The following is a 23,742-nucleotide window of genomic DNA, read 5'->3' as shown; positions in this document are numbered from 1 at the left end:
GAGCTTGCCACTGAAGGTTTTCCCACTGTGTACACCTAATGCTCAGGTGTGCACAGCCACTAGTAATGCTCCTACACTACCCCTTTCTTGGCCATCAGTAGAGTGGGTCTGACATCCCTATACTCCAGTGATCCTTAGCTGTCAGAACAACCTTATAAGATCATATGCAGCTCATGCTGCTCTAACTTATGCCATGTACAGCATGACCCTTGGTTCAGGGGAATGGAAAATGTTAAAAGTTACCTTTGCACCACCCTGCACTAAAGTATGCTTGGCTGCTGCTCAGGACATAGGCCTAAAAATCTGTTTAAAACAAAGCGTTTACTTTAAAGAGATACATATAATCCCTCTGTAGAAATGTCTGTATTTGTAAACAAATTCATTCAACTTTCATGTTTTTAATAGCTTTCCAACCACTTTTGTTAAGTATTAAAGAGTTGTGCTTCAGCAAATGCTTTCCCCTCTTTTTCTCTTTCATCCTGTTGTGTCGTCATTATACAGAATTTATAGTATCACTGTAATTCCCATGGCAAAAAGTGGCAGTGTCAAACACAGAAGTCCAGGTTACTAGCCCTGTAGAGCCATACATGAATCTTCTCCCTTCCTGTGCGCAACGGAAGCTACAATTCCTGTCTTCACAGAACTCTTCATCTTTTTATGAATTCTGTGGTAGAGGTTCTGTGGGTACAGGGTTCATGCAGCGGGAGGGGACAGAAATGGGGTTGGTTAGGGGCAAGAGGATCAACAAATCTTGTCCCCCAAAGTCAAGCCATTCACAGATTTGGTGGAAATTATAATAGAACCTTGGACTGCATTATCCTTTCTACTGAGATCCCCTGCTCAGTGCCAGAGGCAGCAATTGCCAAAAATTGGCGATTGTCTGTGGGGGTCAAAGTTGGCACAAAGGCATAAGGTCATCTCATGGTAACCCACCAAGTTTGAGGATGGGTGCGGTAACCTATGTTGTATAGAATTAACATATAAAATATCAGATCGGTTTTCTCTTCCAACCTATGGGAACTATCAAAGAGAAACTATCTAACACACATTTTCTCCCTCAGAGTTATTCTTAGCTTTTTCTGCCAGAGATGCTTTATAACATGATTATGGCTTCACTGAAGAAATGAGCAGAAAAGAAACTGAACTTGGGAGGAACAAAAATGTTTTCATATAGTCAAAGGGAGAACAAAAAAATTACTGGCCATATAAATTATTTGTATAAATGTTCTCCCTCTTGAGAACATTTAAACAATGCCCCAATGCATATATTTAATAACTAAATATACTGGCTGAAGTTTAACAAATTAAATGAATAAAGCTTTCTGAACAGACTATTAGTAAAATAAGCATACAATTCATACAGATTGGTTTGCAGTTGAAAACTGATAAAATAATTTTATGTTTCTCCTATACTTTAGGACATTTTAATTTTCTAAAGTGTGCATAATTTATTAGCAAACCATCATATTTTGAGAACCAGTCTGCCTTGTGACAATTATTTTTGCTTTATAAATACGTTCATTGTAGCAATAACTGTCAAAAGCAAGTTCTCTCATGAACTTATTAGACTAACAGTAAATTTGTGCCTAAAGAGTAAGTCAAATGAGCCGGTATATGGTCTTTTTTTGTTTTGTTTTACTGAATGAGCAAAATCAATCACACATCAGTGTTGTTGTAAATTTATGTGCAAAAGCATTGAAGTGCTTTACTACAAATTACAACGTAGAAACACGTTAACTAAACAATTAAATTCATACAATCAGATTTAGGTATATAACAACACAAAGAGAAAACAGAATTACAGTACATTTACAACACAAGACAAATACATGGAATTCATTAGAAAATATTGTAATAAATAATTCATGAATTATAGTGCAATTGATTTATGCATAAATATAACTAATTGCCTAAAAATCAGTTATTAACAAAATCTGTCAAAAATCAAGGCAGCCACAGAGTTTTACTAAATTACTGCGACAATGGAAATACTGCAATTAAAAAACAAATACAAGTATTTGTACTGTAAACAACTAAAAAAAAATCAGTCTCACTAAAGTTAATATACAATTTAATATAAAATTGTCATTAGCTACCAGAAATGGTTTAAACAACTTTACTGAGCAGTAGTTCTAAAAACAGAGGCACTGTTTTTTAATATAAAATACTTGAGAAACATTCAAATAAGTAGAAAGCATGTAGGGCTTGCTTTCGCCTTCATTTAAAAGTCTGCTGAAACATGAATTTTCAGAAATTGTCAATTCTGAAGTAGTCACTGGTAACTGAATTTATAAAACAGTTCAAAGGTACAACTTAAATGACATTTAAATGGAATACGCTGGAGTTAGGGAAGGGGAACCTACACATTTCCCTGCCTTTCCTTAGTTGTATAATCAAAAGTTAGCCTAATAATTAGAAACAAATAATTCTGTTTCTTTTTAAACACTTACAGGTTGAGCATCATCTATAAACTATCAAAAAATATTTTAATATACTATTTCTGACCAAAAAAATAAATAAATACAAGTACTAAAATGCTGAAAATTAATTATAATATTACGTACAAAACTACTGATCACTGTTAAGTCAATAGTAAAATGATCCCTGATTTTATGAATCCTGTCAATTTTTGGTCAGGTCATCTTTTAAATGATATAAAAAGTGTACTGTAACTTGCCTTCAATATAAACTTCTGACTCAATTTTATAATATTGTCCGAGGAATAAAAAATTTTAGTGTGGTACAAATATTAGGCAATGTACTGAAGCCCCAAAAACTTTTGCAAGTAAAATTCTGTATAAAGAGAGATTTTGAAAACTTTAGGTACTATCAATTTTGTTTTCCGCTGGGGAGGATACATCAACAAATCCATTTTTCTGGCCCTCACAAAAATATGGCTTAATTCTTTAAAATCAATGATGACCCTGACACCTGTTTATATGTATCCTACTTGTTATTAGATACAATTATTTTACAGAAGGATTCCTTTTCTAATATGCAAGTAAACCTTAATAGTTGAAGATGATACATTATAGATCTAAGAGACCAAAAGATTGATATGTTGGTGGTTGTGCAGTTTCACTTAACTTCTTATGGATTAATTTATTTTAAAACATAAGGAATTACTTGTAATAAGATTAATAGCCAAGAGCTAGATTTTGCCACAAATTTTTAAGAGGAACTCTGCACTGAGTTCAAGTTTCTTTTTAAAGTCAGTTACATGATGTGGCCCTACACGTGTAATGTAGTCTTACATTCACATAGGATAATTAGCCTATACGAAGGCAAATTTAAGCAAAAAGCATGTCTGACACTGTATGTGTGAGAGAAAATTTACAAAAAGTAGAAAACAGGTAAGTGTTTCTGGATAGGTTTGATTTGGTTTAGAAAAAACAATCTAAACCTAAATTTTAACTGGAAAAAGGGCACAGGTGTTGAATTTTGAATGTATAAAGCAAGCACTCATTCTTATATAGACATATGCTTTATGACATTACACTACCAAAATTATATATAATTTAAAATCCAATGTAAATACTTGAAAATTAATTTTAAAACTGCAACCTGAAGACAGCTGGTCTCTCTTAGATTCTATTAAGTCACATATTTAAAATGAACTGCCTAGCTTCTACCAAATTTATAATGAATTTATACTACTGAAAGTTCAAAGCAGCTTCACTGTTAAATATTTGTGAATCTGTCAAGACCCTGAACTGCAAATTTGGTTATTAGCAAAACGATAGTGTATCGGCCCACCAAAATGAAAACTTGATATTCATTCTGATAAACTGAAAAGGTCTGAAATGTCACAGCAGCAAATATGTTACAGTTACAGTGAGTTTTTTGTTTTTCAATATAAGGAGTAGTGACAATCCTTAAATGAATTTTAAGTAGTCATAACATTAACTAACCAGCACATTTAATATCCATTCTCAAGCTCATTCTGTGCACATTATGAACATGCTCTAAGTTGCATTCCAACTTCCTTCTTAAATCTTAGAAGTTATCTTATTTTCCAAACTAAAAACGAAAATTATGTTAATTAAGTTTAAATTATTTTATACTTAGTATTCCATCTTATTTCATATTTAATAATTCTATAGCTACAGTAATTTGTCAGTTTTCATAAACGTATATTTTGTAAACACCAATTTCTTGCTAAACGAACAAAATTCTTCTTAAAATGATAAAAATACAGTTTTATGTCTGCTAACACACATTTTTATTAATGAAATGTTTTGGTTTTTTCTAGATGTATTGGAGATCTAGTTATGATGTATTTTTTTCTTCTTTCACAGAATGTACTACCTCCTACTAATACTTCATATATCCATTTCCTTCATAAGGAACTAACTTTGTAAAAGAAAAATAATCCCTTGATCTGTGTATTTTGAACTACTTACAAACTATTGCAAGTATTTTGTGAAGTATAAAAGTTTGCAAACCATGGGTCATATATTTCCATAAGATGGTTTATTCAATGGCTAATATGGTTCTTTACCAACTAAAAATAATGCTTCACATGACAAATACTTGTTTTCCCAAAACATTTTATGCTATTGACTACTAAAGAAAACCTGAATCTTTTTCACATATTTATACAAGGATTTTATTAAATACACACTATCAGAATTAAGGGAGAACTCTATAATTCTGTCCACAGTGAAAACCCTGAATAAAACTACTTTTCAAAAGGCATGTATGTGGTTTTTGAACTGTATAATTTCATGTCTTCTGTCAGTGTGAGCATATGTATTTCTCATATGTGTGTGTGTATACAGACAGACAGACATACATACACACACACACCAAATAATTTGCTAACAATTAATCTACACAGGCTTGCTGCTGTTTTTGCAGTTGCCAGTCCCTGAATCTGTCATATTAAATAACCCAGTGTCTGGTAATCGAAGTTTCTTCTTCGGCGGAGTCTTCAGTGTTCCAGATCTCTCTTTAACTTTGTATTCTAAAGTGCTGTGAGGTACCCCATAAATTCCTTGTGCTTTGGAAACACTCATTTTCCCACTCATTACCATAGCAATAGCTTCTTCCATTATTTCATGATCATATTGCCTATAACGGCCACGTTTTTTCCTTGGTTGTTTATTGTCTTTGCGATCCAAACCATCTTCTGTATTTTCAGATGTTCCATCAATTGTTCCATTCTTAACATTAAGACATAAAGGAGAGAGGTCCCCATGCAGAAAGTAGGAGTCAACACTTGAGTGAGTTACAGGTCCAGAACATTCAATTTTGTTCTGTTTAGGGAGTATATTTTTCAATTTTTGAAGAGCTGATCCGTCTAAGACTGAAGAGGTTTTGGAAACATGGTACATGACATCTAGAAGACCAGCATTATCAGATTGTGGTTTGGACACAGAACTTATTCTTAGCTGAGGAATTTTTAACTGTACAGTAGGATTTGAAGTTTCATATTGTAGACTTTCATTTTTTTCTTTAAACTGAGTAACCATTCTCTGTAGAGTTAACTGGTGGAGGTAACTGGAAGCTGTTGGGAATTTTAATTCTGAGGTTTCAAGTAGATTGAGTTTACTTTTTTCTGTGCGCTCTGCTTGAGCTCTTGCCCACAAGGCTACCTTTTGCAGCACTGCACAAGTTTCTTTTCTGTCTTTAAATGAATAACTATCACTGAAATCTCGAGTTTTGTTTTTAAAAAGTGCAGGCTTTCCTGCTGGTAAGGCTTCTAAGTGGAGAAGTAAAGTTTTTTGAGGTATGCCATAAAGTATGCCTGCTTTATTTATGTCCAGTGCTCCAGACTGAATGTCTTTCAAAGCTTTTGAGAGCAAACCATCTGCAAACTCAGCACTTCTTTCCACATAGTCCTCTCTGTGTCTGTGTAGTCTCCTGGATGGATGGAATGAAACGATGGTAAACTGATGTATGAGAGACTCTCACACTGCTATGGAAGGGAAGGGTCCACTCCTTTATTATACTCCTTGCTTAGGTAACATCACTGCTTCTGATACTTTTAAGTCTTTGAGATGTAGTAGTTACTGATTATCACAGTAAAATGCTACAGTTCTGGTAGGACAATGTGTCAAAATCATACGGTGGCTTCTACAGCAGCCCTTCCAAGAACTTTAAATCCTAGTTCTGTATTTGCTAATATTCTCATGTGTTTGCTATATTCCCTTTGATACATGCTTGCAGAGCAACACTTATAATTTTAGTTATGCAATTAACATTCCATTAAGTACTCAAATCCTAAATGAGATTTTGTTAGTAGAAACGTGACGTTACCGCTAAACAAGTAATAAAAGAGTCAACCCCCTTATAAAAAATTTGCAGTGATAAGTACATTACCAAACACAAAACCCCCGGATTTCCACAAGACTAATTTTTCTACATCCATAAGATAAGTGCTGCAATTAAGTCCCATTTTGTCAATATACAAGTCAGTTTTTAATCACTATTTATATTTTTCTAATTATAAATCATAGATCATTTTAAAACTTGTTCATATCAATAAATTAACAGAACACAATTTTACACAATTCAACAAATAAAGCTAACTATATTATTTGGAATAAATTATTTGTAAGATGTACACGTGACAAAAAGGGTCCTGCTATGGCTAGTGGATGGGAGGATGCCAAAATTATAACAAAATCCAACAGAACAATGTACTTCACTGTTTTTGTTTCAGTTAATGTAATGGTAGCTTTCAGCACATGAAACAACATTTTTAGTTTTTAATGCTGAATGGACATATTTAGCAGTTTGCCACCACACACCATAGGCAAAACCAAGATGTATGTATAACAATTAGAAACTCTCTCTCTCATTAAGAAATGTTGAAGATAATAGCTGTTTAACTTGTTCATGTTAGCTGAAGGATTTTTTTAAAAATATAATCTGGATATTATGTTTTTTGTGCAAAATGGAAGTTTCCTAAATAAAACCTCAAAGAATAAATTTACGTTTTCTTCTACTGTCCTACTCTTTTGTATTATGCAATTAAGTTTTCAGTTCATTTTTAGTAACATGAACTAAAGTTTGGTGATTGTTCTGATAACTTTTCTTTAACAGAAAGAAAAGAAAAAGACAATGAAACAAATGATATATACATAGACACACACTTATGAGTGAAACTCTTGAGGAAAGCAAAATATAAACTGAATTTGTGTGTCAATATATACTGTATAAGTATGTTATAAAAAAAATAATCTGCCTTCACAGAGAAGAGATTTTTTTCAGTGTTTCCTTTTACATATATTAAAAATATTTAAATGATGCTTACCCAGACACTGAATTTTCAGATGATAATGGATCATATGCTGACTCTTCCAGTCTTGCGCTTTTCTTTGTAGAGAGATCTAGCACTCCATCCCCTGTAATAAAATCATAACAATTATGAATTTAAGGATTTTATGTCATTCTGTTACTGAATTTTTATACACATGGCACAACTTTTTAATATATGACCTATGTTGTAATATTTCTGACATCTTGGTTCCATTAACAGTATGAAATATTGAGGAGTTAACTTTTTGCAAAATTCATTTGTAAAAGTTAAACAAGATTTTTTTTTAAAAAGATGAGTCAAAATAAAAAAGTGGGCTTATGGTCATACATAGGAATCAGGGGGCTTAAAAATAGATATTTATTAGGCCATAAAATAGAATTTTCATCCCTTCTTTCTTCCACAGATATACTCTAAGATTATACTTGCCATTCCAAACAGACCAATAAGCCATTAGTAATAATGGTTTGATATGTGGGTCATAAATCTGAACATATGTAGTTCAAGATCAAGTTAATATTAATAAATAGCAGATCCATGATACACTAGTAATATAAAGATCCAAAATGATGATAATCAGAAAGATATATGTCAGAGAGGGCATCCGTGTGTTTGGGGGATGAGGCCAATGAAAGAACAGTTACTTATCCTACAGGAACTGTGGTTTTTCAAGATGTTGTAATCAGTGTAGATCCCACGGTATGTGTGCATGAGCCCTACGAATACCAACCCCAATTCTTTTAGCTAGCAGTGTTTATCAGAACTGTACGTATTCCCACATGAAGGTGCAAAGGACGGGATGACGGCAACCCCTCCTCAATTCCCTTGCATTTCAAAGCCTGTGTTGACCAAGAACTCCTGAAACGGGGATGGAGGATGGGTTGTAGCAGCCACACTGACTACAACATCTTGAAGAGCCAGTTACCGTAGGGTAAGTAATTGTTTGTTATGCTTCGAGTAAGTGTCAGTACGGACTGCACTGTAGGTGACCAGCTAGCAATATTCTCCTGAGATAGTGGGATTGAGGAGTTTCAGCTAATGAAACAGATAGATTGCAGTATCACTCTTCTGAACTTCGTATCTGCCCTGGCTGCCATGTCAAATGCATACTATTTAAGAAAGGTCAATGGGTTACTCCAGGTGGTTGCCTTGCAAATCTCTGAGACTGTTGCATTTCTGAAGCAGGCCAATTATGAGGTCTCCTGTACTACAGTGGAGTTGTGTCCGAATGTTTGGTGGGAAGAAGGAGGGCATCTAGTAACAGATGGAAATGCACTAATTCATTTGAAAAGTTTCTGTGAAGAGATCACCAGGTCTTACTCTACACCCAAAACAGCCACAAAGAGACAGTGACAGCCAAAAGGATTTAGTCTTGTCTAGGTAGTAAAATAGAAGTTCTGGAGACATCCAAAGTGTGAAGTTTCTTTTCTCCTGCAGAAGCGAGAGGTTTTGGAAAGAAGACCAGTAAGGTAACTGACTGATTTAGTTGGTATTTTGAGATTACCTTGGGAATTAATTTAGGGTGTTGTCTCATTACTATATTGTCCCTGAAAAGTAGATGGTCCAGCCATAAGGACTTGGATCTCACTGAGTTTGTGCCAATGTGACAGCAACAAAGTACAATGTTTTGACAGATAGAGGCTTGAAGGGAGTCACCAGGAGAACCACACTGAGGTCCCAGGAAGCAGTCTGGTCTCTAAACAAAGGGTAGGCATGAAGAATGTTCTTGATGAATCTTGACACTGCAGAATGTAAGAAAACTGAATGTAACTGAACTGGTGTATGATATGCTGATATTGCTAAGTGGACTCAGAGAGCTTAATGCAAGTCTTGATTGTTTCAAGAGCAGCATATAGTCTAGGATCTTTGGAATCCGGGCTTCAACCAATTCAGGTTGTTTTAGGCTGCTCATATGGAAACCTCTTGCATTTGCAGAGCAGATACTGCTAGTGGAAACTTTCCTGATGTGCATAACAACTGCCTGGAGCATTCACTATCAGTAGTGCTCATCTGGCCAGCATCCAAGCAGTCAGGTGTAGTGACTGCAGGTCTGGATGTTCAGGGATAGTGTATTCACACAAACAGGAAAAATGAATGGGAGATTGACTGGACATATGGAGTAGGTCTGGCAGCTAAAACTGTCCTGGCCAGTATGAGGATATCATGATAGTGGTGGCCTTGTCCCATCTGACCTTTGATATTAGTATGGTAATCAAGGGGGTTAGTGATAAGGTGCAAAGGAGAGCTTGACACCAGCAGAGTAGAAAGACATCTGGTAAAGATCCTAGGCTCACACTGCCTTTACAGTAGAAGGTGTTGCATTTGACATTCTCTGCGGTGGCAAACTGGTCTTTGGTCAGAGTCCCTCACCACTGGTGGAATATCATGTCTAGGATGAATTTCTAGTGACTACTGATGGTTGGTTATCACGTCTCTGCTTAAGAAGTCTTCAAGGTAATTGCTGACCCTGGAAAAGTGCAGGGACAGTGTGGGCTCAGAGAGTTTACTCTGTATTGGTGACACCATTCCCAGAACTCGATGGCTTCCAGGTAAAGTGGGATCTATCAAGTGCCTCCTTGTTTGTTGATATTGCGCATCACAGACGTACTGTCCATCAGGATTTGCTCTACAGAATTCCATCGAACTGACAGGCATGCTATACAGGCCAATCTGATGGCCCTCAGCCCTAGGACGTTCACATGCAATTTCTTGGCTGCACAGGAAGGAGTTGAGAAACATACCATTTTCTCACATTCAAGGGGGTCATCAAGTGAGTTTGCACAGGATTTGGAGTGCTACAGTGGCCTATCTGTTCATACTGTTTTTGGCTGGGGAGTACACTGCTCTTTGATAGTGTGGTAATGGCCTCAAGCAAAGTCTGGCAAGCAGCATCACGTATGCACACAACATATGACCTAGTAATCGCATGCAAGCATGAACCACCATAGGTAGTCTTGACCTTATTTCATGCATGATTTATCAAAGAGAACAGAATCTGTCCTCTGGCAGATATGAGCGTGCTGACAGAGTCAAGTAGGGTCTCCTATGAAGCCTATCATCTGGGATGGAGTGAGAGATGATTTTTTGTAGTTTACCATTAGGCCTGTGACAACAGGGTGAGGATTCAAGCTAGGGCTATCTTGGTTATGTCATGGAGCTTGTCCTTGATCAGCCAGTTGTCCATGTACAGGTAGATGTTTCCTTAGATGTGTCACTACCATTGTCAGGCACTCAGTGAATACTCTTTGAGCAGTGGAGAGTATGAAGGATAGCACCTTGTATTGGTAATGATTGAATCCTAATGTTAATCTGAGGTACTTCCCGTGGGCAATATGCAAATTCATGTCCTGCAAGTTAAAAGCCATGAACCAGTCTTGATCTTGGTGCAATAGAGTGACGGAAGAAAGTGTTACCATCCTGAATCTGAGGCAACAAATATTTGTTGAGCCACCTCAGTTCTAAAACAAGATGAAGGCCACCTTTCTTCTCTCGAATGAGGAAATACCATGAGTAGAAGCCTCTTTCCCAGTATCCTAAGGCATCTCTCCTGTGTCATCTAGACAGAGCAACGAGGCCATTTCTGTTTGTAAAAGGCTCTCACGAGAAAGGTTCCTGAAGATGGCTGGGGAAGAGGGTTATGGAAAGGGAAAGAAACTGGATGGTATGACCACAGGTGACAATATCCAGCACCTACTTAGGGGTTCCAGGGCAGTAGGTCAACGTAAAATTGAACAGGGATAAGAACTGTGGGATATGCATGTTAACTGGCCCACTGGAGCTGTTGTTGTTGCAGAGCTTTGGCCCTGCGCAGGTGCTACAGGTTCTTGTGGTCTGTAAGCACTTGGACTAGATGATGGGTCCCTTCTAAGCAGTGTTGCCACATTCTGAAGGCAGCCTCAACTGCTTGGAGCATCTTGTCCAAGATCTCAGTTTCACTCCACAGATGTAAACTTCCTTGAGCAGTAGGTGATGGGATTCAGTGTTTGCTTGAGTTTATGCCTTTGGAAGAGGAGTTACCTGATTGATGTTTTACAGGTATCCGCTTTCACAATGAAAGCTTGTGCCATGTTGGAGTGGGCCAATACTGGAGTAGTGATGAAGGCAAGCTTCAATTGCGAAAATGTGTGCTGGGCTTCTGGTGACCAACAGAACTTGGCATTTTTTTGGAGTAGAGCAGTGAAGTTTATTTTGAAAAATTTGAAATGAACCTCCAGTAGAAGTCCACAAAGCCTAAAAGACCTTATTGGTCATGAACATTACAGGGGCCTGACTAGTTGTAGATAGCCTGGACCTTACACAAATCCATCTTGATTCCTTCCAGTGACCAGACAAAACCCCCAAACTCAGTTGAGGTTTGATCAAATGTGCATGTCTCTCATTTAGCACAGAGACCATCTGCTGTAGTCTCTCCAGGACAGTGAGGACATGAGTTGTGTGTTTGTCCAGATCATCTGAGAAGATTAATATATCATCTAAGTACACTATCACAAACTGTTCCAGTAGGTCTCATAGCACATCGTTAATGAAGTGCTGGATAGTTACTGGGTCATTAGTCAGTCCGAATTGCATAACTAAATATTCAAAGTGGCCGCAGCAGATCCAAAAGGCAGTCCCCATCTCTGATACGGATGAGACTAAGCTCCCCAGAAACCCAGTTTTGTGAATTTGCAGGTAGCCCCCATGCAGTCCAACAAATTGGCTAACAGGAGTAGCAGGTAACAGCTCCAAATTATCTGATCTATGGCTTGGTAATCAACACAGAGGTGGAAGCTGTCATTCTTTTTTACAAAAAGGACCAGGGCACTGGCTGGTGAAGTTGACTTGCAGATGAATCCCCAGGCCAGGTTCTCTTGGAGAATCTCACAATGCTGCCAGTTTAGGCAATGACACCGCATATATCCGCCCAAACAGCAGCTTTGCCCCTGGCTGAAATTCTGTCGGGCAGTTGCAGTCTGCTTCATGTAGGGGGAAGTTTTCTGCATTCTTCTTCTCAAAAGACATAAGTGTATTCACAGTACTTGGGGGGAAGTTCCATAGTTCCTCCAGTGGGTGTTTCAATGTGGACGACTACACCTATTTGAGCCTTCTTGGGCGTTGGTGCAATGTCTGCATGGCCATGCTGTCAGCAGAATTCCAATGGGAAGATAACTTTCTGTTCTTATCAGTGAATGAGGGGGTCATGAAATGTCATGCCAAGGATCCGGGGGCAAAAATGCAGGGAATAAATCCCACCAAATTGTATTATTTCTCTGCCATCCAGGGGGACAGGCTCTTCCAAAACTCAATCTGAAGATAGTGGAGAGCTGTCAACAATTTCAATTGGTCGGGTATGGCCTTGAGTAGCAGGGGAATCTATAGGGCCTGAGCTGCAGCTTCAGCCATGAAATTGTCCGCTGCTCCTGAATCAATGAGGGTCTGTTGGAAGAGAATCTGCTAGGGATCCCATAGGATGTGAAGCTGAATACACAGCTGCAAATGAGAAGTCCATGGATGGGGCTCAGGATGCATATCAGTGAGGATTAGGATCTGGGGATATTCTCTTCTCTCAAGGTCCAGGCCAGTTCCCTCCACCAGGCCCACATGCTCAGGGTTTAGCTGATCACCATATTTGGGGTCAGGAAGGAATTTTCCTCCAGGGCAAATTGGCAGAGGCCCTGGGGCGGGTTTCGCCTTCCTCTGCAGCATGGTGCATGGATCACTTGCTGGAGGATTCTCTGCACCTTGAAGTCTTTAAACCACAATTTGAAGACTTCAGTAGCTCAGACATAGGTTAGGGGGTTGATATAGGAGTGGGTGGAATTCTGTGGCCTGCGTTGTGCAGGAGGTCAGACTAGATGATCATAATGGTCCCTTCTGACCTTAAGGTCTATGATTAAGTGCACTGCACAGGAGGTCACTGGGTCTTGCCCCCATTGGAGTCCCCTCAGGGTGACCTGCAGCGAAGATGGCTGACACTGATTGGAGAAAAGCATCCCAGTCTGACAGCACAGGGCTATAGCCTTCCAGAAAGAGGGATGGCCAGTCTAAAACATCTCATCAGCAGGTATATATGACCTGGTCAGAGGTATAGATTTGGGGATGCATCAGAAAGTAGCACTGGTTCATGAAGTGCTGGAACTGCTGGTGGTTCCTATCAAGCCACTGGAGCAAGGGTAGTGGAGCCCCCTGTTTAGGGCAAGGCACTGCATGCTGCATTCACAGCACAGTATTCTGAGTGCTGACCTGCCTCACTTGCAGCTGCTGGTTGTCCAAGGTTAGTGTGCAACTTGGGCCTGTAGTCCTTGATTATCCGTAAGGCTATGTTTTAGTCACAGGTATTTTTAGTAAAAGTCATGGATACTTCACGGGAAGTAAACAAAAATTCACGGCCTGTGATCTGTCCATGAATTTTACTATATGCCCCTAACTAAAACCTGAGCTGAGGGACCATGGGTGCTTACGGGGGAGGGCTGAGGGCGCTGCAGGGTGGTGGCCCAGGACCTCTGCTGGTGCTGGGGGTGGGAGGGAAGGCAGGTGGCAGCACGTGGCCTGGGACCCTCGCTGGTGCTGGGAGGGAGAGAGAAGGGCAGGGTAGCAGCGTGCAGCCCGAGACTCCTGCCGGTCCGGGAGAGGGAGGGCTGGTGGGGCTGACAGGCTCCCTACCCAGCATGTCCCTGTAGCTCCTAGGGGGAGGGACAGCCAGGGGGGTTCCGTGTGCTGCTCACTCTACAAGCGCTGACTATTCAGCTCCCATTGGCTGGGAACTGCAGCCAATGGGAACTGCAGGAGCAGCGCATGCAGGAATGGGCAGCACACAGAGCTCCCCTGGCTGCCCCTCCCACTAGAAGCTACAAGGACATGCCAGTGGGAGGCAGGGAGCCACCCTCTCCCAGGTAAGCGTCGCCACACACCTCAACCCCCTGCCCCAGCCCTGAGCCCCCTCCCACACATCCAAACTGCTGGTGCTGGCCCAGAGGCTGCCTGACTAGGGCAGCCCCTGAGCCAGCACCAGCTGCTGAAGAAATCATAGAGGTCACAGAATCTGTGACTTCAGTGACAGACACGCAGCCTTAATTATCTGCCTAGAGGTGGAAGGTCCATTCAGGCAAGTCCAATGCTTCTAGGGGCTGCAGTGGTGTTTCTGGGTCCATCCTTCTCACACCAGGCTCAGTCCCTCGGGGTAACTGATCTGAACAATCTGTTATGACTGGGTCATAGGCAGCCAGAGTCCACAGTCACAAGACAGGAGTCAGCTGGGCCACGATACTAGGAGGTCAGAAGCAGGAGACAACTGGAGGCCAGAACCACAAGTCAGGAACCAAAGTCAGGCCAGGTCAGGATACCAAGTGGACCAAGGCAGGAGACAAACTGGAGATCAGAAACACAAATCAGATGCCAGGATTTATGCTGGGTTAGGATGCCAGGAAAATCAAGCCGGGGAGCAGGAAGTACAAAGTACACGATCCAGAACAGGGTAGAGCCCAGTTGTTCAGATAACTTCCTGTTCCTGCTGCTGGCTTAAGTAGGGCCTGCAGGCCAATCAGCTGCTCTGGCACTCCACCAATAAGAACACAGGGGCAGAGTTCAAACTGGGGCTAGGCTTCATAAGTCCCAAGTAAGTGAGCATCAGCAGGCTGCTAGGTGGAGGGTTGGAGTGTAGCTGTTCCTATAAATCCTGTGGACCCAGGTTTGAGACGTGTGGGTCATGACACACACACTGATTGCTTCCAGTGAACTTGTACCGAAGTAAGGGAAAGGTCAGCCTTTTTGAGAGAAACTAGTCCAAAATGGAAGGAGTAACCAATGACTGATATCCCCAGATGGAGAAACATTTCCACTTGGCTGAATAGGACTTTGAGTGGAGTTTCTTTCTATTGTTATTAAGGATGGTTTGTACAGCTTCTGAGTAGGAAAGTATTAGTGTTGATGCTCATCCAAAAAACAAGCTGTGAGATGAAATTCTCAGGATTGGAATGCTTGATCCTGCCTTTTGCCTGGGTCAAGAGATTTGAAAACTATTACATTCTGATCAGGGGACGGGATGACAGCTGTAGAAGGTTTGGTAACCAAAACTGTCTGGTCCAACGGGGGGCAATGAGGATGACATGTGCCCTATCTTGACAAATTTTCTTCCTGACTCCTGGAAGGAGTGGTAAAGGAGGAAAGGCATAGTTCAGATAATTTGGTTAGAGAAGATGGAAGACATCACCTTGAGAATATAGCACTTGAGCACCTCAGGAGCAATGTGTGTTGTATTCTTGTTCGTTTGAGAGATGAATAGATCCCAGGTGGGAATCCCCCCACTGAGCAAAAATGTTTACTACTGACTCACGCAATTCCCACTCATGATTAGATGGCCAAATGCCTACAGAGGGCATTCACCAGCACGTTTTGTGGAGCTGGAAGGTAAGCTGCCAAAAATGTGATTTAATTCTTGATACATCAACTCCATAGACTGAGTGCTTCTATGCAGAGGGGAACTGATCTCACATCTATGTGTTTGTTGATGTAAAGGATGGTAGTCATATTGTCTGAAAACATGGCTGGACCATGTGAACTGTAGAAAAACTTTGCAAGTTTCTCAAACTACCTGGAACTCCAGAAGGCTGACGTGCAGACGACTTCTCAAGGTGTCCAAATGCCCTGAGTCATATGGCTGGCCACATGTGCTCCCTCCAGCCAAAGTGAGATGCATCTATAAGAGGGATTTCACTTCCTGTCTGAGAATCTGCTCATGAGAATGGTATCACGAGGCTCTAGATCTCCTGCATGGATTAACAGATTTCAAAAGAGGAGATAGTGGCTGTTGTGGTGGCTCAGATTCTCCCAAAGAAAAGAAAGGGTCTGGATCCACCAGCAGTGCACACAGTTCCAATGGAGGAAAAGCACAACTGGAGGGGGAGACAGATTTCTATATAACGTAGCAAAGTGTAACTCATTTTATGCCTTAGCTATTTTGATTGTGTCTCTATACGAGTGTGTAGGGACGAAATCGTTAGCAATTGGACCATGCTTCCACGTCTTCCTTTTTGATTTTCAGGTAATTAAAGAGCTACTAATAGAGCCATATTGGCCTCTTACTATTTTTTCTGATCTCTCCTTTGGGATAGTTTGAATTTGTGCCTTTAATATTGTCCTCAGTATGTTTATCCTTTAATCATACAGTGGCTAGGATGTGTCACAGAGTTCAGGCTGGGTCTAGCAATCCCTCATTTATGGAATGGGCGATGCTGGCAGGATCTGCAGCTGATGAGATGTTGAATACTTTGAGATTTTTTTGGATAGGATTGAAGTCTTGATTTCCAGTATGTCTGCATTTAGTATGAGGAGCTCTGGAAACATCTTGAAATCATCCTACATTAGTATCGGTGCTGAGGTGATCACCTTCTTGGGCAATGAGGAGCAAAGGTCTGTGGGTGGGTAACATCAGGCACTGATAGATTTGCATCTCTGCGTCCCGCTCCTCCTCAGACTCCGACATCTGCAGTTTTGCCAGTGAGACTAATACAGAGGGAGATCTTTTCTCTTGAGATGTAGGTAAGCAGTTCCTTGAGGCTTTGGAAGGAAGATGCCAGGTAATCCCAGAAGGCATCCCATATGAATATAGGTGACTGACAAGTTGTTAACTGGACCAATGCCAAAGTTGCAGTGGCAGAGCTCCAAAGAAGTCTTCTGGTTTTCCAGCACTAATGCTCAGGGATCATATGGGACACTGCTTCCTACTCAATGCAGAGGAAGTGTACCCTGACCACAATGGTGAGTATATCTTCTCCATAGGCACTGCCAATAGTACGGCACCATTGGTGCTTGGGTTTTTATTGGTATTGGTGGATATCTCAGTGCCAATAACAGTTCCAGTGTCCACAGTTGTTCCCCTGGTTGTGGGAACTGGTAGTAGGGTGACGAAGTCTGCTGCACCACAGTGTACTTCTTTTCACTTGTCTTCGGTGCCATACAAGTTTTGGAAGATTTATCCTGTGATGGTTTACTCTCTCTTTTTCTCTGTCTCTATGTGACAGTACACTGAGATCTTCCTAGAGCTCCTCCCCAGTGTTCTGGGCAGCATCTTTCAACGACTTGCTTTGATATTTCTGGCACCACCTTCCAGGTGGACAGCTCCAATGGTTCTGGTGTCATGGACAGTGCCAATTTCTCTGCTGAAGTCTTGGAGTACAATTGCCTGCTTGATGGAGCACTGAGGATGCAGGTTTGACTGGTATGGTGGTTTTTGAGCCCAGATCCATTGGTTTCAATACCACTCTCACAGATTGTTCTAAGAGATGGAGTCTGAGTCTTGCATTCCATGATTTTCAGGTTCTGGTGCAGAATGAAAGGCAAACTGAGCAGCTACTTCAGATATGGGATTTGCCCAGATAAAAAAGGCATCTGCTGTGCCCATCTTAAAGCAGAATTAGTCCATCCCAGGATAAGAAAGGCTTAAAGCCTTTGGGTTTTGATTCCAGGATTTTGGGGTCCTTGTACAAGAGTGCCTTCCTGTGGGTGGGGAGTGGTTAAAGAATTTTGAATCGATTGAGGATTAGTCAGTCCAAGATGCTGTAAGAAGGTTGTTCTAAAGTTTTCCAGAAATTTAGGTGAAGATTGCTGACAACTCTAGTGTGAGTTGAAAGGATACTGATAGGTTCCATTTCTCTGCCAATGGCAGTAAAAGGAAACTGAGGGAGGGTCATAGCTGTCACACCCTTTATGTTTTAATGTGGGAGCAAAAGGCATTATAAGACATGCACCACCCCAAATACACACTGCTAGCTAAAAGAATCTGGTCCTTGTACACATGCACATCTATAACGGGATCCACATCGACACAAAGGGACAACAGATTGATTTCTTTATTGGTCCTTCTCCAAATCTTCTCTGTGAAAAGTTTAACTGTATTGGTTGGATGGGTAAGGAGAAATCTGAATGTGATTGCATGACTATCATAGTAAAATGGATATCAAATATATACTCTACGTATCACAACTTGACTTTCAAAGTTCCCTGGGCTATACACTTTGCATCTCTAAACAAAATATAAACATCTAAAAATAAAATGTACAGTATATACTCATTCATTAGCCCGTTCATTTATAAGCCAACCCCCTCAAGAGAGTTAGATAAAAATAGCAAAAACTGTATGACCCCTTCATAAGCCGACCCTATATTTCAGGGGTTGGCAAACTTTGGCCCCCGGGTGTCAGAGTAAGCCACTGGAGGGTTGGGACGTTTTGTTCACTTGGAGCATCTGCAGGTATGGAGCCCCTCAGCTCCCTGCAGCTGTGGTTCGCCACTCCCATTGGCTGAGAATGGCAAACCACGGCCACAAGGACTGAGGGGCTCCATACACTTCCCGTAGCTCCCATTGGCTGGGAACGGCAAATGGTGGTCACAGGCAGCAGAGGGGCCCCATTCCTGCAGACACTTCAGGTAAACAAAACGACAATGTATCAGATATTTAATTCAATGATCCCATAGAGTTTAAAATCATCAAATTTTGGTGTAGACCCATTTATAAGCTGACCCCCGCTCTTTGATGCACCATTTTTTTACCAAAAATATTCAGCTTATGAATGAGTATATATGGTAATAAATAAACTACTTATAAATAAAACCACTCATAATAATTAAAATTAAATATGTTGGAGGGGTCACAACACTAAAGGAAAAAGTAAAACACTGACAGGGATTGGGGTGGGTAAGAATGTATTCAGGACCAACTAAAGGATTTAAAACACAACTGTCAGGTAAATCTGTCAATTTGAAGGCAGCTAATGTAAAGAGCACAGGACAGACATAATGGGTAAAATCTGGGCTCCATTAAAGTCAATGGCTAAAATCCCATCCTCAGGGTTATACTTTGCTGTTGAAAATCTAAGTGAAAAACTAGAAAGAAAAAACCTGTACAGATTAGGAAAATCCTGAATTTTGGAATATGAAGATTAAAAGTTGATAATTTCCTTAACATTTCTTCCTCTTTAAACTTTCACTCAGTCTTTTTCTCCAGCTTATAATGAACTACTTTAATGTATTTAATTTCATTTCTATCATAACTATTGCCTTCCCTCGCCTCCTTTCATTTAACCTTTGCTACCATTTTTTGTCTGAGCTATTTCTGCTCAGCTAGATCAATGCAGTGTTAAGTTTGTATGGTTAAACATTAAAAATATCAAGATGTACCAAAATTATGGCTGTACAAGCAACCTTAACTCTGTCCTTTTTGCTTTATGACACTCAATCACATACCATTTGTAGTCTTTTGTATTTAAACTTAATTTAGTGATTTTGTATTCAAACTACAATAGGTTCAGCTCCTGTTGCTAGTTCAAGCTTGACAAAATGATGCTTTTCTCAAATTTGGAGACTCCAGGAACATACAGAGAACAAAGGTAGTGACCACAGACACAATCACAAATATAAAGTCTTATCTGTACTACGAGTTTTATTAAAGCAATAAGTAAAGTTACAATTATCGCTGCATATATAAATCCTATAAAAACCAATGCAATGATAATGTATCTCTCATCAAATGATCAGAAGAACATAAAAAAGGCCAAAAGGTCCATCTAGGCCAGTATTCTGTCTTCAGACAGTAGCCATGCCAGGTGTCCCAGAGGGAATGAACAGAACAGGTAATCATCAAGTGATTCATCCATTGTCACCCATTCCCTGCTTCTGGCAAACAGAAGTTAAGGACACCATCTCTGTCCATCCTGGCTAATACCCCTGATGGACCTATCTGCCATGAACTTATCTAGTTCTTTTTTGAACCCTGTTATAGTCTTGGCCTTCAAAACATCCTCTAGCAAGGAGTTCCACAGGTTGACTGTGTGTTAGATGAAAAAATACTTCCTTTTGTTTTAAACCTGCTGCCTATTAATTTCATTTGGTGACCTCTAGTTCTTGTGTTGTGAGGAGTAAATAACACTTCCTTATTTACTTTCTCCACAAGAGCCATGATTTTATAGACTTCTATCCTATCCCCCGTTAGTCGTCTCTTTTCCAAGCTTAAAAGTCGCAGTCTTATTAATCTCTCCTCCTATGGCAGCTGTTCCATACCCTTAATAATTTTAGTTGCCTTTTCTGAACCTTTTCCAATTCCAATATATCTTTATCTATATCTATATCTTTCACACAATATTCAAGGTGTGGGTGTACCATTGATTTATATACAGGCAATATGATATTTTCTGTCTTATCTATTCCTTTCTTAATGATTCCCAACGTTTTGTTTGCTTTTTTGACTGCCGCTGCACATTTATTGGATGTTTTCAGAGAACTGTCCATAATGACGCCGAGATCTCTTTCTGGAGTGGTAACAGTTAATTTGGACCCCATTATTTAATATGTATAGTTGGGATTATGTTTTCCAATGTGCATTACTCTGCATTTATAAACATTGAATTTCATCTGCCATTTTGTTGCCCAGTCACCCAGTTTTGAGAGATCCTTTTGTAGCTCTTCGCAGTCTGCTTGGGACTAAACTATTTAGAGTGGATTTGCATCATCTGCAAATTTTGCCACTTCACTGTTTATCCCCTTTTCCAGATCACTTCTGAATAGGCTGAAAAGAACTGGTCCCAATACAGACCCCTGGGGGACACCACTATTTACCCCTCTCCATTCTGGAAACTGACCATTTATTCCTACCTTTGTCTCTTATACTTAACCAGTTACCAATCCATGAGAGGACCTTCCCTCTGATCCCATGACAGCTTACTTTGCTAAAAAGCCTTTGATGAGGGACCTTGTGATAGGCTTTCTGAAAATCTAAGTACACTATATCCACTGGATCCCCCTTGTCCACATGCTTGTTGACCCCCTCAAAGAATTCTAGTAGATTGGTGGGACATGTATTTTCAACCAGTTTGCCCAGTACTGAAGTCAGGCTTAGCAGCCTGTAATTGACAGGATCACCTATGAGGCCCTTTTGAAAAATAGACATCACATTAGCTATCCTCCAGTCATCTGGCAGAAAAGCTGATTTAAATGCTAGGTTACAGACTACAGTTAATACTTCTGCAATTTCACATCTGAGTTCCTTCAGAACTCTTGGGTGAATACACTATGGTCCTGGTGACTTATTACTTTTTAGTTAATCAATTTGTTCCAAAACCTCCTCTACTGACACATCAATCTGGGACAGTTCCTCAGATTTGTCACCTAAAAAGAATGGCTCAGGTTTGGGAATATCCCTCACATCCTCGACCATGAAGACCAATACAAAGAGTTCATTTAGTTTCTCTGTGATGACCTTATCATCCTTGAGTGCTCCTTTAGCATTTTGATCGTCTAGTGGCCCCATTGGTTGTTTAGCAGGCTTCCTGCTTCTAATGTACTTAAAACATTTTTTTGTTATTACTCTGAGTCTTTGGCTAGCTGTTCTTCAAATTCTTTTTTGGCCTTCCTAATTATTTTTTACATTTCATTTGCCAGAGTGTATGCTCCTTTCTATTTTCCTTGCAAGGATTTAACTTCCACTGTTTAAAGGATGCCTTTTTGCCTCTCACTGCTTCTTTTACGTCATTGTTTAGCTACGGTGGCTCTTTCTTGGTTTTCTATGTTTTTTAATTTGAGCTATACATTTAAGTTGAGTCTCTATTATGGTGTCTATAAAAAATTTCCATGCAGCTTGCAGGGATTTTACTTTTTGCACTGTACCTTTAAATTTCTGTTTAACTAACTTCCTAATTTTTGTGTAATCCCCCTTTCTGAAATTAAATGCTATAGTGTTGGGCTGCTGTGGTGTTTTCCCCGCCACTTGGATGTTAAATTTAATTATAGTATGGTCACTATTACCGAGTGGTCCAGCTATATTCACCTCTTGGACGAGTTCCGGTGCTCCACTTAGAACTAAATCAAGAATTGCCTCTCCTCTTCTGGGTTCCAGGACTAGCTGCTCCAAGAAGCAGTCATTTAAGGTGTCAAGAAACTTTATCTTTGCAACCCGTCTTGAGGTGACATGTATCCAGTTGAAATCCCCCATTATTACTAAGGTTTTTTTTATTTTAATAGCCTCTCTAATCTCCCTGAGCATTTCACAGTCACTATCACTATCCTGGTCAGGTGGTTGGTAATATATCCCTATTGCTATATTCTTCTTATTAGAGCATGAAACTACTATCCATAGTACTATCCATAGAGATTCTATGGTACAGTTTGGTTCATTGAAGATTTTTACTTCATTTGATTCTACGCTTTCTTTCACATATAGTGCCATTCCCCCATCAGCATGACCTATTCTGTCCTTCTGATACATTTTGTACTCTGGTATTACTGTATCCCACTGATTATCGTCATTCTGCCAAGTTTCTGTGATGTCTGTTATATCAATATCCTCATTTAATAGGAGGCATTCTAGTTCACCCATCTTATCATTTAGACTTCTAGTATATAAGCATTTTAAAAACTTGTCACTTTTTAGTTATCTGCCATTACATGATGTAACTGAATGGGACTTTTTTTCATTTGACTGTTTCTCATCAGATCCTAGGACGAAATAAAAAAAAAGTCCCATTCAATTACATCATCTAAGAGGGGTGGTTTCTTCTTGAGTTTCTTGTAGGTCTTCCCTCTTTTATGCAACCAGTGAACCTCTTTCATATTGTTCTGATCGTGCCTAAAACCTCATACATATGCATGACATTTTCAACCCTCTTTTCCTTATCTGTACTTCCACACCCCATGTTTATGATGTTGTTGTCTCAGTTCTCCATATACACAGTAGGATCTATGTACAACATGTATCCATGGTAACCTGTGGTCAGAAAAGAACTTTCCGTGATGTTACAATCGGGTGTTTTGGGGTCTATTACAGTCTATTTTTCTGTAACATAACCTTTCCAGTAATCTTGTAACCTAGGGTTATGCCTAGGTCACCTATCTGTGTCAAACGTTCTAAAGTTGACAGCCTAGTATGGCTAAGCTAAAATCCTAGAGACCTCAGCCTATAGGCCTTGCATTATAGCCATGCTTTACTTATATACCTAATACACACTCATCATTCCTAAATATTTGTCCATCTTGTACTTCTATAATCCTACAATTTAAATCTATTTAGGATACATTGATTATGTATGAAATATAGGGCTGCCGATTAATCGCAGTTATCTCACGTGATTGACTAAAAAATGTAATCAGAATTAATCACAGTTTTAATCTCACTCTTAAACAGTAGAATACCAACTGAAATTAATTAAATATTTTGAATGCTTTTCTACATTTTCATATATATTGTATTCTGTGTTGTAACTGAAATCAAAGTGTATATTATTTTTATTATAAATAATTGCACTCTACAAATTATAAACAAAAATAGTATTTTTCAGCTCACCTCATACAAGTACTGTGGTGCAATCTTTTTGTAATGACAGTGGAACTTACAAATCTAATTTTTTTTTGTTACATAACTGCACTCAAAAACAAAACAATGTAGTTTCAGAGCCTACAAGTCCACTCAGTCCTACTTCTTTTTCAGCCAATTGCTATGAGAAACAAGTTTGTTT

At 39.7% G+C, this 23,742-nt stretch overlaps 1 protein-coding gene across 9 annotated transcripts in view; it reads right to left on the bottom strand.

Moving 5' to 3' along the window:
* The window catches only part of LCORL (ligand dependent nuclear receptor corepressor like), a 220,203-nt gene that overhangs the window by 46,645 nt on the left and 149,816 nt on the right, over positions 1-23,742 (bottom strand). For 7 of the 9 annotated variants that reach the window (XM_075066570.1, XM_075066568.1, XM_075066566.1 and 4 more), the window contains one exon: positions 7,262-7,352. In XM_075066570.1, coding sequence (XP_074922671.1) covers positions 7,262-7,352 — 91 coding nt within the window. Of the gene's footprint in view, positions 1-1,613; positions 5,866-7,261; positions 7,353-23,742 lie in introns of those variants that run through there. The other 2 variants (XM_075066571.1, XM_075066576.1) reach the window with 2 other exon arrangements.

This window comes from Chelonoidis abingdonii, chromosome 5, assembly GCF_003597395.2.
Source record: "Chelonoidis abingdonii isolate Lonesome George chromosome 5, CheloAbing_2.0, whole genome shotgun sequence".
Lineage (NCBI taxonomy): Eukaryota > Metazoa > Chordata > Testudines > Testudinidae > Chelonoidis > Chelonoidis abingdonii.
Note: the sequence above shows the minus strand (reverse complement) of the source record. Positions and strands in the feature narration are given on the sequence as shown.